The following is a 21,275-nucleotide window of genomic DNA, read 5'->3' on the forward strand; positions in this document are numbered from 1 at the left end:
AGAGGGAGGAGGAAGGGAGGGAGGGAAAGAAAAAAAAGAAAGAAAGAAAGCAAGAAAGAGAGAGAAAGGAAAGGAAGAAAGGAAGGTAGAAAAAGGAAAGAAGACAGAAAGAAAAAGAAAGAAAGAGAGAAAGAAAGAATGCAGGCAGGCATGGTGGCTCATTCCTATAATCCCAGCACTTTGGGAGGCCGAGGTGGGCAAATCACAAGGTCAGGAGTTCAAGACCACCCTGACCAACATGGCAAAACCCCATTTCTACTAAAAATACAAAAAATTAGTTGGGCATGGTGGCACGTGCCTGTAATCCCAGGAAGCTGAGGCAGGAGAAGTGCTTGAACCTGGGAGGCAGAGGTTGCAGGGAGCTGAGATCGCGCCATTGCACTCCAGCCTGGGCGACAGAGCAAGACTCTGTCTTGAAAGAAAGAGAGACAGAGAGAGAGAAAGGGAGTAAGGGAGGGAGGGAGGAAGGGAAGAAGGAAGGAAGGAAAGAAGGAAAGAAGGAAAGAAGGCAGCCTCCTGAAACTATTCAGAAAATATCCACTTTGGTAGGACGTTCCTTTTTTCTGGACAATCAGAACAAATAGAAAAACAAATTTTCACTTGATTGTATTTCATTGGGTTCTGGGCATTTGTAAGTCTAAATCTAAATCAATGGTTAGATTTCAGCTGGAGGGGAGGGGAGTGAGGACGGAAGGGTTTGTCTCTCAGGAGGCATTTGGCAATGTCTGGAGACATTTTTTGTTATCATGGGCTAATAGTGTTGATTTTGGCATCTAGAGGAGAGGGATGCTATTAAACATCCTACGATGCACAGGACAGCCCCCACAACAAATAATTATCTGCAATGTCAATAGTGCCGATGTTGAGAAACCCTGGTCTAAGTGTAGTTCATGTGATCTTCTGTAAAGCCTTAGCATATGAATATGTTCTAAATTAATAAGGGCACTTTCAGCCTGGGAAGAGCACTGTATATACTACTAAATGCACCTAGAATGCCTTCAGTTTTTATATTTTATTTATTTATTTATTTGAGATGGAGTCTTACTCTGTCGCCAGGCTGGAGTGCAGTGGCATGATCTCAGCTCACTGCAACCTCTGCCTCCTGGGTTCAGGTGATTCTCCTGTCTCAGCCTCCGGAGTAGCTGGGACTAAAGGCACCACGCCCAGCTAATTTTTGTATTTTTTAGTAGAGATGGGGTTTCATAATGTTGGCCAGCATGGTCTCCATCTCTTGACCTTGTAATCCACCCACCACGGCCTCCTAAAGTGCTGGGATTTCAGATGTGAGCCACTGTGCCTGGCTTTTTTTCTTTTCTTTTTGAGATGGAGCCTTGCTCTGTTGCTCAGGCTGGAGAGCAGTGGCACTATCTCTGCCTCCTGGGTTCAAGTGATTCTTCCACCTCAGCCTCCCAAGTAGTTGGCATTACAGGCGCCCGCCACCACACTCGGCAAATTTTTGTTTTTTTTTGGTGGAGATGAGGTTTCTCTGTGTTGTCCAGGTTGGTGAGCTCCTGACCTCAAGTGATCCGCCTGTCTTGGCCTCCCAAAGTGCTGGGATTTCAGGCGTGAGCCACTGTGCCTGAACGCCTGACCTCAAGTAATCCGCCTGTCTTGGCCTCCCAAAGTGCTGGGATTACAGGCGTGAGCCACTGTGCTGGAGACAGGAGAGAGCTATGTGGTTTTGCTTCGGGTTTCATTGATTTTTCTCCATTCTTTATTCATTCTTAATTTCATTGTTTTCTGCTCTGCTTTTTAGTATCTCCTCCTCTCTACTTACTTTAGATTTAATTCACTGTTTCAGCTTCTTAAGTTAAAGTTTAAATTTTAAACATTTATTTTCGGGTTTTTTTTTTTTTTTTTTTACTTTTTGAGACGGAGTTTCGCTCTTGTTACCCAGGCTGGAGTGCAATGGCACGATCTCGGCTCACCGCAACCTCCACCTCCTGGGTTCAGGCAATTCTCCTGCCTCAGCCTCCTGAGTAGCTGGGATTATAGGCACGCACCACCATGCCCAGCTGATTTTTTGTATTTTTAGTAGAGACGGGGTTTCACCATGTTGACCAGGATGGTGTCGATCTCTTGACCTCGTGATCCACCCGCCTTGGCCTCCCAAAGTGCTGGGATTACAGGCGTGAGCCACCGCACCCGGCCCTAAAACATTTATTTTCTAGTATAAATACTTAAAGCTATAAATTTTTCTCTAAGTCCTGCTTTAGCTGCCTCCCTCAATTTCTAATATATTGGTTTTTTTTTTAACTGTCATTCAGTTCAAATTCTTTCAAATTTTCCTTATGATTTCTCTTTTGACTCACAGGGTATTTAGATGTATATTGCTTATTTGTAAGTGTTTGGGAGATTTTCCAGATATCTTTTTGTTATTGATCTATTTGTAAGTTCACTGATCCTTTCCTTTGCTATCCAATCTGCTGTTAAGCCATCCAGTGAATTTTCTATTGGACATATTGTACTTCTCAGTTCTGGAATTTCCATTTGCTTATTTTTGCTTTTCCCATTCTTGAGATTCATTAACTCATGATGATCACTTTTTCCTTTCAGTCCTTGACTATATTTATATCACTGTTTAAAGTTTTTTCTGCTGGTGCCAACTTCTGGGTCATCTCAGGTTTTGTTTCTATTGACTGCTTTTTCTTTTAGATATACATCACATTTTCCTGTGGGCTCTTTTTTTCTTTCACATGCCTTTTAATTTGTCATTGTATATTATTAGACATTCTACATAGTAAACTTTAGAGACTGGATTATTGTCCATTGAGAAGTGTTTATTTTTGTTATAATAGGCAGTTAACTTACTAGTTGATCACCTTGCTGAGGCTTGGTTTTATCCTTTGCTAATATGAGTCAGCTTTGGTTTTGCTCTTAGTCTCAGAACAAATATTTAGTCCTGGGATATAGATTTTAGCTCTATGGTGTGGCCTTTTATTATTATTATTATTTTTTTGGAGACAGTGTCTCGCTCTATCGTTAGGCTGGAGTGCAGTGGCGCGATCCCGGCTCACTGCAGCTTCCATTTTCTGGTTTCAAGCAATTCTGCTGCCTCAGCCTCCCTAGTAGCTGGGACTACAGGCACGCAACACCACGCCCGGCTAATTTTTTGTACTTTTAGTAGAGATGGGATTTCACCATGTTGGCCAGAATGGTCTCGATCTCTTGACTTCGTGATCCACCCGCCTCGGCCTGCCAAAGTGCTGGGAATACAGGCGTGAGTCACCGCGCCTGGCCAGCCTTTCAGGATTTTTAAGTGGAAAGCCCTATGTGTTTACCCAGACCCTCTGACTTGGGATTCAAATTCAAACTCTTTCTCTGCTACAGTGGTTAACAGTAGAAATTTGCTTAGCTGTTTCAGACCTCCAGTGGTTGCCTTTTGCTGGGCTCCTTGGAAATTCCTCCATCCACAGTTTAGCAGTCAGCCTATTATTTGAGGGGAGTTTATATGCAGATTTAAAGGCTTCACCTTCTGTGGCTTCCTTCATTCCAGGAAATCCACCTTCAGCTGCTCTGGAGTCCCAAACTCTCCTCCATCTTCTGACTCTTCAAGCCAAAAAAGGCTGGAGCTTTCTACTCAAGTTCTAGTTGGCCTGTGCCATTTATACTTGAGAGTACACTCGGGGGAAAAAAAATCAATGTAGATGGTTCTTGTCATTGAAGAGTTGAGTTCCTTTTAGTTTCTACCTGCTTTGGGTATTTTAGGTGCTTTCAAAAAGTTTTTTTCTTGTTGTGCCCAGTTTATAAATTTTTTGCCTAAGGGGGCATTCATCTAATAAACTATTCTGCCATTACTGGGCCATCCTTTCACTTTCAACTTGTTTATAGCTAGTGTGTAACTCATCTATAGGTTTATGATCTGCTGAGGTGGAGAAGATTCATTCATAAAGCCTAAAGTGTAGTACTGAGTACAGGTGCAGGTGGAGCTTAGAGCAGAATTGGTGTCACTGGTCGGGGGCGGGCTGCAAAGAAGAGGTCTTTGCGAGGTAGGCTGTGAGGGCTAAGTAACACTTGGATGAACAGACAGGAGGAAGACTGTGGTGACTTGCTGAGCTAAGGGCAGGGGTAGGCATGAACATGGTGTGAGGACAGTGAGCAGACTCGCCTCCCTGGCTGGAGGTCTGAGTAGGAAAGGCACACTCTTTGAGTAGATTCAACACAAAGAAATAGAGGCAGCGTGGCTCAGGGATGCCCTAGATCTCTAGGCATTGTCAAGTTGCCTATGTCCTATTCCATCAAGGCTGTTTACTGACCTGCTTCCAGGGCACTCCCCACTCCCAGCCTCTTCCTGCAGCCCGAGGCTGCTTCCCAGCCTCTCAGGAGATTTAAGATGGGCACCTTCCACAAACGGGCAGATGAGGTGAGGAAAACTTTACAGACACAGTTGTGCCAGAAGCCAAAATCAGAGGGGTGCCCTTTCTGTAGCCCCATTATAAAAGAACTGCAAAAAGGTGGAAGCATCTTCAACGAACATGGGCTAGCACCTCCCAGACCTCAGGGAGTTCACTTCTGTTCATCCCAGCACCCAACATTGCATATCCAGATTATTTGAGCCCAATCTTTTATCCTCTGAAGAACACAATCGGCTTTGGGAACACAAAAGGTTTAGGTAGTGGTTTAGGGATTTCTAATCCCAAACTTTGTCCTTAGGAGGTTTAGGATTAGTGTTCATCAGTCACAGAGCCCAAGTGTTTTTAAAGGAGGGGTTTTGTGGGGTGGATCATCTATAAGAGGACTCAGAGGGGTGTGGGGTATCCATGAGCAAGATGTCAGAGGAAGAGGAGTTTTATCTGTTCAAGAACATCTCTTCGGTGGGGCCGTGGGATGGGCCTCAGTACCACATTGCCCCTGTCTGGGCCTTCTACCTCCAGGCAGCTTTCATGGGCATTGTCTTCCTTGTAGGGTTACCACTGAATGCCATGGTGCTGGTGGCCACAGTGCGCTACAAAAAGTTGCGGCATCCCCTCAACTACGTTCTGGTCAACGTGTCCGTGGGAGGCTTCCTTCTTTGCATCTTCTCTGTCTTCCCTGTATTCGTCGCCAGCTGTCACGGATACTTCGTCTTTGGCCGCCATGTTTGTGCTCTGGAGGCCTTCCTGGGCACCGTAGCAGGTACTGCAGGGGAAAGGGATTAGGGGAAGGCAAAGGTTGCTACTCCACTAGAGTGGGTCCCTAAAGAGGAGTCTTGGCAAAATGAGTCTGGTGCTTTTTAAAATACTGGGGTACAAAGCAACCCAGACTAGAAGTTTGGCCAAAACAGGATGTTTGAGTCTTCACTCCAATGTCAGTCCAGCCCTCTGCCTCCCTGTGCTTGCTCTACCCAATCTGTATGCCACTCTGCCCCCAGGCTGGGTGGGGCTCTGTCTATCCCATTATCCTCACATTTCGCCACAGGTCTGGTGACAGGCTGGTCACTGGCCTTCCTGGCCTTTGAGCGCTACATTGTCATCTGTAAGCCCTTCGGCAACTTCCGCTTCAGCTCCAAGCACGCACTGATGGTGGTCCTGACTACCTGGACCATTGGTATTGGCGTCTCCATCCCACCCTTCTTTGGCTGGAGCCGGTGAGAGTGCAGGGCAGTGGTGCTGACTTAACTAAGAGCTCAGGTTGATGTGGGTGGAAAGAGAGCTTGGGTATAACCACTTAGTCTTTGACCTCTACTTTTTAAAGAGTTGCGATACATGAGGCGAAAGGGCAGTGGGAGACCAGTGCTAATGTTTACTCTGCAGTTGGAATTGCTGTAGCTTCTCCCAGTCAGGACAGAAACCCCTCCTGCTTGAAGCCTTTGGGCATTCTCTGGGTTCTAAGTGGAGAACACAATCCAGGCCTCTCAGCTCCCACTGCACTAGCTCTTGTGGAGAGCCCAGTGAACATGTTTGGTCCTTTGCAGGTTCATTGCTGAGGGTCTGCAGTGTTCATGTGGTCCTGACTGGTACACCGTGGGCACCAAATACCGAAGCGAGTACTATACGTGGTTCCTCTTCATCTTCTGCTTCATCGTGCCTCTCTCCCTCATCTGCTTCTCCTATGCTCAGCTGCTGAGGGCCCTGAAAGCTGTGAGTGGCGTTTGAGAGTCAGGGAGGAATGGGTTCGGGGCTCCACATGAGAAGAGAGTGCTCTGGAACGTAAGATAACCGGAAACGTCCATAGCCAGAGAGGGTATCTAAAGCAGAAAAGCAGTGGAAGGGAGAATGATGGAGATAGAAAGGAACTAAGCCAGGAGATGCGACAGAAAAGAGGCAATCAGAGTGGATGCCCCCTCCCCCATCCCACAGAAAATCATCCAGAGGCTGCGTGCAGTGGTTCACACCTGTAATCCCAGCACTTTAGGAGGCCGAGGCGGGCGGATCACCTGAGGTCAGTAGTTCGAGACCAACCTGGCCTATACGGTGAAACCCCATCTCTACTAAAAATGCAAATTAGCTGGGCATGGTGGTGGACACTTGTAATCCCAGCTACTCGGGAGACTGAGGCAGGAGAATCACTTAAACCTGGGAAGCGGAGGTCCAGTGAGCTGAGATCGCACCACTGCACTCCAGCCTGGGCAACAGAGTGAGACTGTCTTAAAAAAAAAAAAAAAAAAAAAAAAAACTAGAGATCTGGGAGTTGAGGGCCAGGAAGAAAAGGGATGTGATGCTCTCCGTGCTCCACCCCAGGTTGCAGCTCAGCAGCAGGAGTCAGCTACAACCCAGAAGGCTGAACGGGAGGTGAGCCGCATGGTGGTTGTGATGGTAGGATCCTTCTGTGTCTGCTACGTGCCCTATGCGGCCCTGGCCATGTACATGGTCAATAACCGTAACCATGGGCTAGACTTACGGCTTGTCACCATTCCTTCGTTCTTCTCCAAGAGTTCTTGCATCTACAATCCCATCATCTACTCCTTCATGAATAAGCAGGTAAAGCTTTCTATTCACATTCCTATGGTCCAGAAGACCTGGGTTCTTTTCTCACCATTGACTTTTAACTTGGAGCACCCTCAACCCAATTCAGGTTTCTGGGAGTAGACACGGGAAGCCACAAAAACCCCAAGTAGGTTGGGAAGCCCTTGGTAAGCACAGGGAGGAAGGCACAGTTACCAAGACCAGAAAATAGAACCCTGGGAGGAAAGAACTTGAGTCACAAAAATGAAGTTGCTCCACAGAACGGGATGAGTGAAAACATTTTATTGAAAAACTCGTGCAGCAAACCACCATGGCACATGTTCACCTATGTAACAAACCTGCACATGTATCCCGGAACTTAAATAAAACTAAAACTCAAATTCCTCTGAATTTCCAGTCCTTGCATTTAATGAGTTCTTCATTTCCCTGCCAACTTTTAGCTTGCACGAGCATGTGTGAAGCACAGAAATCACACCACATGCACAAATCTCTAAAATGTCTTATCATCTGAAGGTACTGGGGTATTTCCTATCCCCTATCTGAAATTCGAGCTAATAAATCCCAAACCCTAAGTGGCAAGAACCCTACTTTCAGATGGTGGTGTTTCCACAATTCCAGAGGGAGACGAAACTACTTTTGAAACCTCCCAGGATAGAACAGAATTGGCAGTCCTTTCCAGCTGGAAGCACCTGCTAGTAATGAAGGGGCCTCTGAAGACAGTGCTTTTATGAAGCAGGATGGTTTGTGAAGTTTACTAACAGTGAGGTCTCAGACCTGATGGGAATGTTTAAGATTATTATAGACCCAGGAGTCGTTCTAGACTGGAAGCTAGCTAGTTTTCAGGATGGGGAAAGTATGTTCAAAACCACCTAAGGACATTCTGGGTACAAAGCATCCTGTAAGGTTTTGATGATACAGAGAATGAGGGGTTTTTCCTCCCATACTTGTCTGCCAAGGTTATCTCCAAATGTGCCTTTCTCTCCAGTTCCGAGCTTGCATCATGGAGATGGTGTGTGGGAAGGCCATGACAGACGAATCCGACATAAGCAGCTCCCAGAAAACAGAAGTTTCTACTGTCTCGACTAGCCAAGTTGGCCCCAACTGAGGACCCAATATCAGCCTGTTTGCAGCAACTAGAATTAAATTTTACGTTTAAGTAAGTTTCTATTGTCTCCATCAGAAACCAAACTACTAAAACCACAAAAAAGGTGGTAAGGAGTGATGGCAGTTTGGGGAGTCAATTTTTCATTTTCATACTATTCCCTTCTTGCCTACAAAGCTACTGTTTCCACTGGGTCTATTTCAGACCACTGAAAGGCCATTTCAACAATTATCAGTTTCTACTCCTATGTGGCACCATTCATAGCACTTGGGGAGCTGATTTCTACATATGAGGCCACTATAAAGAATATGGCTTTAAGTTTTCAGTGTATGGATACTTTCCTTTTAAGAAACTTTTTTTTTTTTTCTGCTGGGGATCCATTCTGAGATGATGTATGCTGAACTAGAACAAACTTAAGAAAACACCTTAGAAATGAGAGAGACAACTTTGGGAGGCTGAGGCAGGCAGATCATGAGGTCAGGAGATCAAGACCATCCTGGCCAACATAGTGAAACCCAGTCTCTACTAAAAATACAAAAATTAGCTGAGTGTAGTGGCACATGCCTGTAATCCCAGCTACTCGGAAGGCTGAGGCAGGAGAATCGCTCGAACCAGGGAGTCTGAGGTTTTGGTGAGCCGAGATCGCACCACTGCACTCCAGCCTGGTGACAGAGCAAGACTCCGTCTCAAAAAAAAAAAGAAAAAAGAAAAAAAAAACCTTAGTGTCCCCAAATGAGTTTAAAAGAACTTCTGGGTAACTGCTACAGCTTTGGCAGAACAGCCATGTCCACAAGCCCCTAAGCAAGCACAAATTATTCCACAGGCTTCGGCTAAACCTTTGTATTTGTCTTAAACTGTGTATTTACCAAATAGTTTTAATTCTCTTGAGGTTCTCAAAATGAATTTGCATATCTTAATACCATTTGTAAACAATACAAAAATGTTAAACAAAATTGTTTTACCTTATGCTCTACTCTCCCTCCAGGCCCCTAAAAAAGAGCCTTTTTGAAATAAAAATCAAGGTAAACGTGTGTGTACATTCAGAATCGCTTGTGCTTGGTATCAGATAATTATATAATGAGTAGTTGGTCTCTCCAGTTATACAGCCTAAGGGAAGTACAAATGGGTTGTGGCTGTGGTGAGAAGGATGCTAGAAAATATGGAGGAAATAACCATTTAGGAGAAGGTAGTGCTTTCTCTGAGTTTGGGAGAACTTCTAGCAGAGTTCCTTTTCTGACATTTTATAGAATCCATAATTCTAAGCTAGAGTTGTATTTCTTACAAAATGAAGGTCATACATACCCCACAATGAATGTAAACAGTTTTATTTAGAAACAGATAGAGGTACCTGTTTGCATTGTAGAATATAAAACTTAGTTTACACTCTATAAAAAATAACCAATATCCAAATTCAAGAGAGCTAGCATTCACAGAACACACAATATGGGTGTGTAGCTACTGTTCACCAGCCTCAGGCTTGATTTAAACCGAAAAAATAATCCAAGGGGATCATTCAAGATTAGCATACAATGCTTGCTGCTGAGTCCTCAGCATGCAGAAGTTGCTATTTTAGCAGATTAAGGTTTGCTTTTCAAGTGCGTGATTTTAACATAAGGCCTGGGCTCTCTGCACCTAGTGAGGTGTGAGGCTCTCTTGCCACACAGTTCACAAAACTAAGCCAGAGTTGGTGGCATTATTAAATTATCACTGGTCTTAACAGAAAAAATGGAAAACCCAAAGGGCAGGAAATTTCCATTACCCTATATTGGGGCTAAACTTAAAAGTATATCCACTATCAAGAGCTCAGTACAAAGGCTGGGGTGAAGTTACATGATACCTGGCTTTTTACTATACCAGGGAGCCCACCTCAACATGACTGTGGAAGACCAAAGGATATACCTAGGTTCAGATTATAATAAATCACCCAGCACCACCTGAATGTATTATCCACAAAGATATAGCAAATAATAAAGGTTATATATACATATATTTATCTTGGTAACCTGAGGGCTAAAAACGTGGAATACAATAATTCTTCTCAAGAGGTCCATCTGTAAGAAAGGGACCCAAAAGGACAGTGTTTGTGTTGCATAAAATATGGGTAAGTGGAGTTGGGAACAGAGGGTGGTTTTTTTTAGCTCTTTCCACATCTCTCTCTTTGATAAGGACTGAAAATCTGTTGATCCATGATAAACTTTTTTCCTTTTTTTTTTTTGGCAGCGGGGAGAGGGAAAGAGGAAGGAATGGGGTGTGATGGGTCAAAGGCAGGAAAGGTGAGCTATGGTCCTCAAACCAAAGAGCCCCCTCTGTAGGTCCTCTCATCTTTGAGTGTGAGCTCAAGCTCTCCAGCGGACACAGAAAGAGGCCTGGTAGGAAGTGGTTTGCATTGTGAGGTATGAGGATCCCTAGTAAATTCAGCAGCATGTGGTTTTTGGAATCAGCCCACAAGATAAGAACACTGCAACCAAACTCATAACTAATACTGCTAATTTAACTACTGTCCAAAAGAGAAAAGGAAGAAGAAAAAAATCTCCACTATATTGGGAGGTTCTAGGCTGTCCTATAAGTTATCCCAATAATCTTTTTTTAATCTTAGGGTTTCTTAAGAGAATTCCCATTCAGTGACCATGTCTCTCGTTAAAGGCACTTTCAATGACATGATTGGAAAGGAGTGAATTTTAATTGTAGTGAAACCAAGATTAATTCCTTGGCATACCTGGGGAAGAAGAGGAACTAGATGGGGGCATTTACAGTGATTTCAACAAGCAATTAATCAAGTCATGAGCATTTCAACAGATGCACACCCAGAAAAAAAATGTATGCCCTGAAAACACTTGTATTTTTCCTTTAGTTTTCCAGCTGTTTCTATCTATAGCTCTGTTAAGAGACCACATTCACTACTTGATTTTCAAGACACTGGCCGTAACTCTTCCCACCACAGCTGTGCTTGACGAAATTAGCCAACAGCCAGTCCTATAGGGGGAAAAAAAAGAAAATCAATTTGGGCCAAGCTTTCTTAAATCAAAGGGATCTTTCCTTGCCCAGTTAATGGCAGGATCAGTTGCTGGACCTGTAGCAACTGAATGTAATATGTGGCCCCTACTACCTGTGACATTTTGGACTTTTTGATAGGCAAGACTAGGTGTTCTCTCTCTAAATATAAATTGTGGGGTACATATTTTTTTTCCCTTTCCTCTCTCCTGAACATTTCTTATTGATCTCAGGTTTATAAAATTAGTTAAGTGAGAATTATAAAAATCATGTAAGGGGTTGAGAAAGAGTAAAGAGCTGTTTGTCTACATGTGTGAGTTGAGGATCTTGATCCTTCATATCATACTCCCAACCAGAGAACAAATACAAAAATAAACACGCCATGTTATACATAATACAAAGTATAAATCTACAAACACAAGTGTACTAATTAGAGTTGTTCCTCAGAAGCACGGCTTCCCTCCAGTCCCTCAGAGAGGAGGAGGAATGGGGACGGGATGGTTTTCATTACGCCTTTTCACGTCTTAAAAAGTTTGTAATAACAGTCTCAGTAGCGCAAACAATTTCATGTGAAACCAGAAGCTGTAAAAATAAATTACTTTTGAGGAAATGAGGGTTCCTCTGTAGCTCAGAACTCATCATGCCGTACTAAGGCCTCCCCAAAATCTGTGGCCTGGCTGCCAACAAATAAGTCATACTTGTCAACAATCTCCTCCTTGGTAAGCTTGCCGTCCTGAAATTAGAGATAGCAATGAATTGAAGCAGAAGATATTTCCCATTAAAAATTCAGAAACACTGTTATTGAAAAACAGGGGTTAATCAGGAGTTAAGATTCTCATTCCTACTAAATTAAGTGTGAACTCAGCTCTCATTCCCCCTATGTACATACAAAGAGGGAAGAAAACAGCAATTACACATTTTTCTTTTATTTATTTATTTATTTTTTTGAGATGGACTTTTGCTCTTGTTACCCAGGCTATAGTGCAATGGTGCAATCTTGGCTGACCACAACCTCTGCCTCCCAGGCTCAAGTAACTCTCCTGCCTCAGCCTCCCGAGTAGCTGGGATTACAGGCATGTGCCACCATGCCTGGCTAATTTTTGTATTTTTAGTAGAGACAGGGTTTCACCATGTTGGCCAGGTTGGTCTCAAACTTCCAACCTCAGGTGATCCGCTCACCTTGGCCTCCCAAAATACTGGGATGACAGGTGTGAGCCACCGTGCCAGGCCAATTACATATTTCTTTTATCAAGAAAGTTAAAAGTGGAAGGTGGAAATAATATAACCCGACAACTCAATGCTAGAAATAAAGGTTTGTTTCATGAGAAGAAAACTCTCCTTCTAGAGGAAAATATAGAACATCTCCCAGATAGGGATGACTACATGCATCTTCTTTTCTCATACATCTCAGGACACAACACCTGGCTATTAAAGTGACTTTAAGCAAGAACTGAAAGCAGATCAACACTTAAAAAACTGAATTTGAAACTGAAGATTAGCCTAGATAAAAATATACTCAGAACACTAAAAATCTCCATCTTTAAGCTGGTTTTCAGCTTACTCCAAGCAGGGCATTCAAATCTCTGATACAGATGACTGGGCTTAGGGATAACAACACCAAAATACCTAAGATAATTGATCAAGGACAATTTGAACAGGCTCGAGAAAAGCTACCCAATTTAAAAAAAAAGCATATTTGATTTAAGAAGGAAACAACTAGCTTTGAGTAGGCAGAATGGGCCTGTAATAGGTAAAGGAACAAATAAAGTAAGAAAGCAAAAAAAAAAAAAAAAAAATTCCTGGGGATCTAAAAATACCAGATGATGCATGTTGGGCACAGGCTACACACAGAGGCTCTTTTCTGATGCCAAATTTCCTACAATGCTGTAAGCACTGGGCAAAGGGATTTCTAAAATGAGATCAGATAGCTAGTGCTGCCCTGAAAGGTTTTAATCTCCAAATTCAGATGCTTAGCTTAGACGAATTAATACTTTAAATGCTCTATGCACCTTAACAGAAACTGTTTAGGCGATCCCCTAGAAGCAGACTTCAATCCAGAATAGATTGTGTGGGCCTGGCCAGACGTACCTTGTTTTGGTCTGATTCATAGACCAGGTGCCTGGCTTCTGCTTCTGCATGATCATAGTCTGAGGGAAGGATCCAGTCTTTGGTCTCTTCCTTGTCCATCTTCCCATCACGGTTCTTATCCCGAAACTCAACAAACTGCTCTCGCTCTGTTTTTACCCATTCTGGCTCATCAGTATTCCCATCATGGCTGTACATGTCACCTGTGTACACAGACATATAAAAGAAGGGTTTGTCTTTTCCCAAAAACTGCCTCATGCTAATCTGGCCTAACCCTTTTTCCTCATCCGTTTGGAACCCAACAGCAGCTGCAAGGGTATTTTAGGCCAGAGAGACCTCAGAAAACAAGGTATTTTCCTGAGGCTTAATTACTGATCTGGGAACAAGAATATTTCCAGCTGCTGATTTTAAGTCACATGAGAGCAAAGAATCCTATATCTCAATAAATGCAGAAATAAGAGGAGATTACCACCATCGAGAAAGAATTAGACTCGTTCCCTACATTTCATTTCACCCTAAGGTAGTTAATTAAACTGGACCACTGGTTTTAGAAAGGTGTAGTTTTACATTCTCAAGTGGATAAGCGCAAGCTGTCTACCAACCAATTACTACAAAGAGCGCATTATACCAGTGGCCTTCAGTTGGGACAAGCATGCCCCTGGGGGTTATGAACACTGTCAAGGAGTACACTGAGAAAGGTCAGTCAAGAGAGAATCAAATTCCAGATACTCAGTTCCACATATAGTTTTCCTAAAAATTGATCTTCATAAGAATGTACCTCAGGCCATCAAGGCTTTTTCCCATCTCCCCCTTTTCACAACCGCCCTTGTCCCACTTTATAAAAGAGGGGCATATTTTCATCCATTTTGAAACTACACTGTAAAAAGCTCCAAGATAGTGAAAAAGAGACAACTAGAAATACTAGTGTCTGGCTGGGCATGGTGGCTCACACCCAGCACTTTGGGAGGCCAAGGCAGGCAGATCACCTGAGGCCAGGAGTTCAAGACCAGCCTGGCCAAAATGGGGAAACCTCATCTCTACTAAAAATACAAATATTAGCTGAGCATGGTGGTGCGTGCCTATAATCCCAGCTACTCAGGAGGCTGAGGCAGGAGAATCATTTTAACTCAGGAGGCAGAGGTTGCAATAAGCCGAGATCACGTCAATACACTCTAGCCTGGGTGACAGAGCAAGACTCAGTCTCCAAAAAAAAGAAAAAGAAAAAGAAATAATGGTGTCAGTTTTGAGAATGCAGATGTCTGAAAAAAATGAATAAATTCTTTTGGATGCCAAAAGGTTTTAAATTCTTTGTTAAAAAAAAAAAAAAAAGTCCTAAAAAATGGCCTAATTGAGTTTCACCTAAGGGATCATTAAACATAATTTTTGGGTCAGGCACAGTGGCTCCCTTGAGATCAGGAGTTCGAGACCAGCCTGGCCAACATGGTAAAACCCCGGCTCTACTTACAAAAAACAAAACAAAAAAAAAAATTAGCCAGGTGTGGTGGCCTGCACCCGTAAACCCAGCTACTGAGGAGGCTGAGGCAGGAGAATCGCTTGAACCTGGGAGGCAGAGGCTGCACTGAGCCAAGATCACGCCTCTGCACTCCAACTTGTGCCACAGACCAAGACTCCATCTCACCAAAAAAAAAGCAAAAACAAAGAAAACATAATTTTTGATGATAGATTACATGATTTCTGGCATATAACTCAAAAGGAGTTCCCAAGAACTAAGTGACATTGCTATGACAAATCTTCCATTCCCATCAACTTATTTACCAATGTAAACAAGGTCTGTTAGTACTTCCTCTAAAAAAACAAAAATTAGGAATTGGTTCTGAATCTCATTTCACTCTAGCGATAAGTAATTGTCATCCATGGATACGAAACTATTTGAAAAAAATGTTATCAAAGAAATGCATTTAAAAATACATAAACATAAAATGTTTGCAATAAATGTTACTTTGTTCAATTGCGTATTAATAATTGTAATAGCAGACTCTAAAAATACTTAAGAGCCATATCACAGAAAACAATTTTCCACATTTCAATTTACATACACAATGTTCTTGCAAATAAGAATGTCAAAGTGGGCCGGGCGTGGTGGCTCATGCCTGTAATCCCAGTACTTTGGGAGGCTGAGGCGGGTGGATCACGAGGTCAAGAGATCGAGACCATCCTGGTCAAATGGTGAAACCCCGTCTCTACTAAAAATACAAAAAATCAGCTGGGCATGGTGGCACATGCCTGTAATCCCAGCTACTCAGGAGGCTGAGGCAGGAGAATTGTCTGAACCCAGGATGCGGAGGTTGCGCCGAGCTGAGATTGCGCCATTGCACTCCAGCCTGGGTAACAAGAGTGAAACTCTGTCTCAAAAAAAAAAAAAAAAAAGAATGTCAAAGTGACTTAAGGCTTTCAAGATAAAATATGTCAGAATATAACTGCTGAGGAAGTAAACTGAAAACGAATCTAACAAATAGAAGGCTGATTCATGAGTTTGAGATAAGCCTGGACAACATTGTAAAACCTCTACAAGAAATACAAAAATTAGGCCGGGCGTGATGGTGGCCTATAATCCCAGCACTTTGGGAGGCCAAGGTGGGCGGATCATGAGGTCAGGAGATCGAGACCATTCTGGCCAACATGGTGAAACCCTGTCTCTACTAAAAATACAAAAAAATTAGCTGGGCGTGGTGGCACACGCCTGTAGTCCTTGCTACTCCGGAGGCTAAGGCAGGAGAATTGCTTGAACCCAGGAGGCGGAGATTGTAGTGAGCTGAGATCGTACCACTGCACTACAGCCTGAGCAACAGTGAGAGACTCTGTCTCAAAACAAAACAAAACAAAACAAAAATTAGCCAGGCATGGCGGTGCACACCTATATCTTATATACTCCAGAGCCTGAGGTGGGAGGATGGCTTGAGCCCGGGAGGTCAAGGCTGCAGTGATCCATAATCATGCAACTGTACTCCAGCCTGGGTGACAGAGTGAGGACCTTTGTCAAAATGAAAAAGAAAAAAAGAAATAGGAGGCCACGTGGCTCATGTCTGTTATACCAGCACTTTGGGAGACCATGGCAGGTAGAGCTCTTGAGCCCAGGATTTCCAGACCAGCCTGGTCAACATAGGGAGACCTATATCTATAAGATAATAAAAAAATTAGCTGCTCTTCTGCAGTCCCAGCTGAGGTGAGAGGATCACTTGATCTCCCCACCTTGGAGGTCAAGGCTGCAGTAAGCTGTGATTGTGCCACTGCACTCCAGCATGGGCTACAGAAAGAGACTCTGTCTTAAAAAAAAAAAAAAAAAAAAAAAAAAAAAGAAAGAAAAGAAAAGAAATAGGAAGAGCGTAAAATTTCCAAGTTGGTGAACAATTTATTCATTTATTTTTTCAAGACAATACCATGTGGTGACTGATAAGTGGTATAAATATCCCCAAATCTCTAAAATTTAAACAAAAAAGGGCAATTAAGTGATGGTCTCATTGTTGTTAATCAAACACCATGACTAAAAAATAAATACAGTACCAAAAAAATTTTAACTATTATGAAATGCAAAAATAACAGCTAACATTGACTGCTTACTATATTCTAAGCATCATGATATAAATATTCTACTTATAAGAAATAACTTTCAAACACATACAAAAGTAGAAAACAGTCTAAAGAACTCCTATTAGCCATCATCAAACTCAATCAAATTTTTGACATACATGCTTCAGCTCTTTTTTTCCCCCTGAATTATTTCAAGGCAAATCTCGACATCACTTCGTCCCTATATATTTCAGAATGTATCTCTAAAAATTATCGGTATTTTTGTATATACCCATAATGCCATTTTCACATTACAAAATAAATCCCTTGGTATCATCTAATATCCAGCCTGAATTTAAATTTCCTAATTATCTTTTTAAAGTTGGCGTGTCCAAATTATTCATATGAATGATGGCAGGTAAGAAGTTATTATGGTATTTTGTATTTAAATTGTATAGATTTCTTTCAGAATTACTTTCAAAATGTCAATGCTCACCACCAACAGAGACTATTCTTTTTTTTTTTCTTTTTTTGAGACGGGGGCTTGCTCTGTTGCCCACACCGGAGTGCAGTGGTACAATCACGGCGCACTGCAACCTCAAACTCTCAGGCTCAAGTGATCCTCCTGAGTTGCTTGGATTATAGGCACATGCCACCATGCCCGGCTAATTTTGTATTTTTTGTAGAGACAGGGTTGTGCCATGTTGTCCAGGATGGTCTCAAACTCCTGGGCTCAAGTGATCCACCTGCGTCGGCCTCCCAAAATTCTGGGATTACAGGCATGAGCCACGGCATCCGGCCCAACAGAGATTATTCTTTACAACTGTTTAAATTTCTTAAATATTTTAGATGCCAACTTGAAAACATGTAAGGGAATGCTGTTTGTCAAATTATTTCAGGAGTTATGTGAGTGAACAAGTTTGAAAATGCTTGAGTTATATAAGACATCTAAATTAAGAGTACCTGCATTGCATATAAGGTATGGGAACACACCTAAAGAGAAATCTAAATGGTTCCTATAGGTTCTAAGCAAAGGTAGTTATTTAGTCAGTACTGCCATTTTCCTGACCTTGAGGGTTAAGGGTAGAAGTATTCCTCTGTCTTAAACTCACAAGAGAAATTCCTCAGAGCAGGATTTGCCAATTTTTGCCCACGCTACAACACATCCAGAAAATGTAGTATTTGTATGGTCCACTGGACCAGCGCCCTGCCCAAGCTGTCCTGAGTGCCAAGAGGACTGATCTGCAATACGCAGGTTGGAAAGTTCTGAACTAGAATATAGATACATGCTTAAAAGACATGGTTTTAAGGCCGGGCGAGGTAGCTCATGCCTGTAATCCCAGCACTTTGGGAGGTCAAGGCAGGTAGATCACGAGGTCAAGAGATCGAGACCATCCTGGCCAACATGGTGAAACCCCCTCTCTACTAAAAATACAAAAATTAGCTGGGTGTGGTGGCACACGAAAGTAGTCCCACCTACTCGGGAGGCTGAGGCAGGAGAACTGCTTGAACCTGGGAGGTGAAGGCTGCAGTAAGACAAGATCACACCACTGCACTCCAGCCTGGCGCCTGGTGACAGAGTGAGACTCTGTCTCAAAAAAAAAAAAAAAGATATGGTTTTAAAATAAGATAGAATACACAATACAATATAAAGTGCATTTTAAAGCTAGATGAGTAAAGATGATAAACTATTTGAATTTCTATTTTTATTTCTTTATTATTTATTTTTGAGACAGAGTCTTACTCTGTCACCCAGGCTGGAGTGCAGTGGTGTGATCTGGGCTCACTGCAACCTTCACCTCCCAGGTTCAAGCAGTTCTCCTGCCTCAGCCTCCCGAGTAGCTGGGACTACAGGCATGTGCCACCACGCCCAGCTAATTTTTGTATTTTTAGTAGAGATGGGGTTTCACCTTGTTGGTCAGGCTGATCTCAAACTCCTGACTCATGATCCACCTATCTCGGCCTCCCAAAGTGCTGGGATTACAGGTGCAAGCCATTGTGCCTGGTCAAATTTCTATTTTTAAAAGACTCAGTCTATTTAATGATATGAAGGGATTATTAATTTTCTTGGGTTGACATTATCTTTTAAAAAAATGTTTTTAGAAACACATACATATTTTAGACATACATACCTAAATGTTTACAGATGAAATGAAATAATGATTGGGATTTACTTCAAAGTAAGAAGGAAGCAAGGAAGTGGATATGGCTGAAGAAAAACTGGCTGTAAGTTGATCATTGTTGAGTTTAGGCATAGGTACACAGAGATTCATTATACTGTTTTAATTTTTGGGTGGGGGCAGTGGCTCACACTTGTAATCTCAGCACTTTGGGAGGCTGAGGTGGTCAGATCACTTGAGGCCAGGAGTTCAAGACCAGCTTGGCCAACATGGCAAAACCCCGTCTCTATTAAAAATACAAAAATTAGGCTGGGTGCAGTGGCTCACACTTGTAATCCCAGCACTTTGGGAGGCCATGGTGGGCAGATCACCTGAGGTCAGGAGTTTAAGACCAGCCTGACCAACATGGTGAAACTCTATCTCTACTAAAAATATAAAAATTAGCTGGGCATGGTGGCACATGCCTGTAATCCCAGCTACTTGGGAGGCTGAGGCAGGAGAATTGCTTGAACCTGGGAGGCGGAGGTTGCAGTGAGCCGAGATCGTGCCATTACACTCCAGCCTGGGCAACAAGAGCAAAACTCTGTCTCAAACAAACAAAGCAAAAACAAACAAAAAAACACACCAAAAATTAGCCAGGCATGGTGGTGCATGATTGTAATCCCAACTACTCAGGAGGCTGAGGCACAAGAATCGCCTGAACCTGGGAGGCAGAGGTTGCAGTGAGTGGAGATCATACCACTGCATTCCATCCTGGGTGACACAGCAAGGCTCTCTCTCTCAAAAAAAAAAAAAAATTGGTGTATGTCTAAAATGCTCTATAATAAATTTTTAAAAATAAAAATAATTATCAGCATAACTTTGGGTATTTTTTTTTCTTTCCCTATGCTTCCATAGGCACTGATGGGGACTTCTTTTTAATACTAAATTTATGAAGCAAAGAACTTTGTTTCTTCATGATCTCCCTCAACAGAGCACTAGAAGCTGGATGATACTGTTTTGGAGAATTCTAGGTTTACAAAGCCCAGCATCCCAGATGTAAAAGTGTTTGCATTAGTTACTGACTTACCAAAAAAAAAAAGCACACATGCATAAGATAGTTTTGGTAGTTTCAAAATATAACTCCTCTGCCTTTGAATCTATATGATACACAGGGAGACAGAAATATCTCCTTATTTGGCCTCAATGCTTGATAAGTGATGTAGATAACAGTTATAAAAATTCCTCTCCTTGGGAGGTTCAAATGAGTTCCTCAGTTTTAGCAATGGCAATAAAACGGCAAAAGCCAAGAATAAAAAGATAAATTATTTAAAAGTAAATTATTTAAATTCTATTAACATCATCTTGGCTCAGTAACATCAACTTGGGATCAGTAAATGCACCTAGGCATTTGTCCACTGTCCTGATAAACTTCTCAAGCGATGGCGTTTCTCCATATTGGTAAAAAAAAAAATCAATTTAGGAAAACATTGTTCATCCTTTTTTAAAAAGTTCAAAGTATGCTGGGAGTGGTGGCTTGCGCTTGTAATCCCAGCACTTTGGGAGGCCAAGGCCAGCAGATCACCTGAAGTTGAGAGTTCGAGATCAGCCTGACCAATATGGAGAAACGCCATCGCTACTAAAAATACAAAATTAGCTGGCTGTGGTGGTGCATGTCTGTAATCACAGCTACTCAGGAGGCTGAGGCAGGAGAATTGCTTGAACCTGGAAGGCAGAGGTTGTGGTGAGCCAAGATCATAACACTGCACTCCAGCCTGGGCAACAAGGGTGAAACAATGTCCCCCCACAAAAAAAAAAAAAAAAAAAAAATCACTCAGCCTTAGAAGAAAAGGGAGTTAACCAGTAAAGGAGTAATTCAATTGGAATAATTCTAGCATGTAAATAACAGGTATGATTAGACGACACAAGTAAAGGAGTGACTTGCCCTACACAGCCACATAGTTTAGTGACAGGTGACAGAGTAAAGATTAAGTCTTCCTTTCAGGCTTAAAAGATCTAAACACAAGCAAGCTTATATGAAACACAAAGCCAATGGTGTGCTAGAGTAAGTTATTACAAATGAAAATAAGTATGTGAAATATTAAAATATCTAATATCTTTCTAAAGATAGTAACAGTCATACTTTCCATCTTTACTCATTTTTTTAAAGAGATGGGGTCTCATTATGTTGCTCAGGCTGGAGTACAGTTGCTACCCACGGCACAATCACTCTAACAATCAGCAGTTTTGACCAGCTCTAATTCTGTCCTGGGCCGGTTTAGCCCTCCTTACGCAACCTGGTGACCCCCTGCTCCCAGGAGGTCACCATACTGATGATAAATTTGTGACTGACTACAGCCCAGAACTCTTGGACTCAAGCGATCCTCCTGCCTCAGCCTTCCAAGTAGCTGGGTATGCCACCACACCCAGCTCCTTTACTCATTTTAATTTCCATCACAGTAATTGGGAAACAATTTTTTTTAAAGCAATGGGAAAATCTTAAAATTAGTCTTAGAGCTTTACTTGGGAGAAATAAGCCTTGAAGGTGTAACATCCATGTTTTTTTTTTTTAAATTTAGACAACTA

The 21,275-nt window shown here is 42.4% G+C and overlaps 2 protein-coding genes across 7 annotated transcripts in view; one reads left to right on the plus strand and one right to left on the minus strand.

Moving 5' to 3' along the window:
* OPN1SW (opsin 1, short wave sensitive) overlaps nucleotides 1–8,040 on the plus strand; it is a 22,699-nt gene extending 14,659 nt beyond the window's left edge. For 2 of the 4 annotated variants that reach the window (XM_032276046.1, XM_032276045.1), the window contains exons 2-6: nucleotides 4,906–5,115; nucleotides 5,398–5,566; nucleotides 5,894–6,059; nucleotides 6,660–6,899; nucleotides 7,870–8,040. In XM_032276046.1, the coding sequence (XP_032131937.1) occupies nucleotides 4,923–5,115; nucleotides 5,398–5,566; nucleotides 5,894–6,059; nucleotides 6,660–6,899; nucleotides 7,870–7,989 (888 nt within the window). In that variant the 5' untranslated portion in view covers nucleotides 4,906–4,922 and the 3' untranslated portion in view covers nucleotides 7,990–8,040. Of the gene's footprint in view, nucleotides 1–4,720; nucleotides 5,116–5,397; nucleotides 5,567–5,893; nucleotides 6,060–6,659; nucleotides 6,900–7,869 lie in introns of those variants that run through there. The other 2 variants (XM_032276048.1, XM_032276044.1) reach the window with 2 other exon arrangements.
* Nucleotides 8,041–9,295: 1,255 nt separating this feature from the next.
* CALU (calumenin) overlaps nucleotides 9,296–21,275 on the minus strand; it is a 34,446-nt gene continuing 22,466 nt past the window's right edge. Inside the window, exons 6-8 of one of the 3 annotated variants that reach the window (XM_032276051.1) lie at nucleotides 13,066–13,265; nucleotides 11,577–11,710; nucleotides 9,296–10,959 (exon numbers count right to left, since the gene is read on the minus strand). In XM_032276051.1, the coding sequence (XP_032131942.1) occupies nucleotides 11,606–11,710; nucleotides 13,066–13,265 (305 nt within the window). In that variant the 3' untranslated portion in view covers nucleotides 9,296–10,959; nucleotides 11,577–11,605. Of the gene's footprint in view, nucleotides 11,711–13,065; nucleotides 13,266–21,275 lie in introns of all 3 variants that reach the window. The other 2 variants (XM_032276049.1, XM_032276050.1) reach the window with 2 other exon arrangements.

The sequence above is a fragment of the Sapajus apella genome, unplaced genomic scaffold (genome assembly GCF_009761245.1).
Source record: "Sapajus apella isolate SASKATOON/1434 unplaced genomic scaffold, GSC_monkey_1.0 scaffold7, whole genome shotgun sequence".
Taxonomy (NCBI): domain Eukaryota; kingdom Metazoa; phylum Chordata; class Mammalia; order Primates; family Cebidae; genus Sapajus; species Sapajus apella.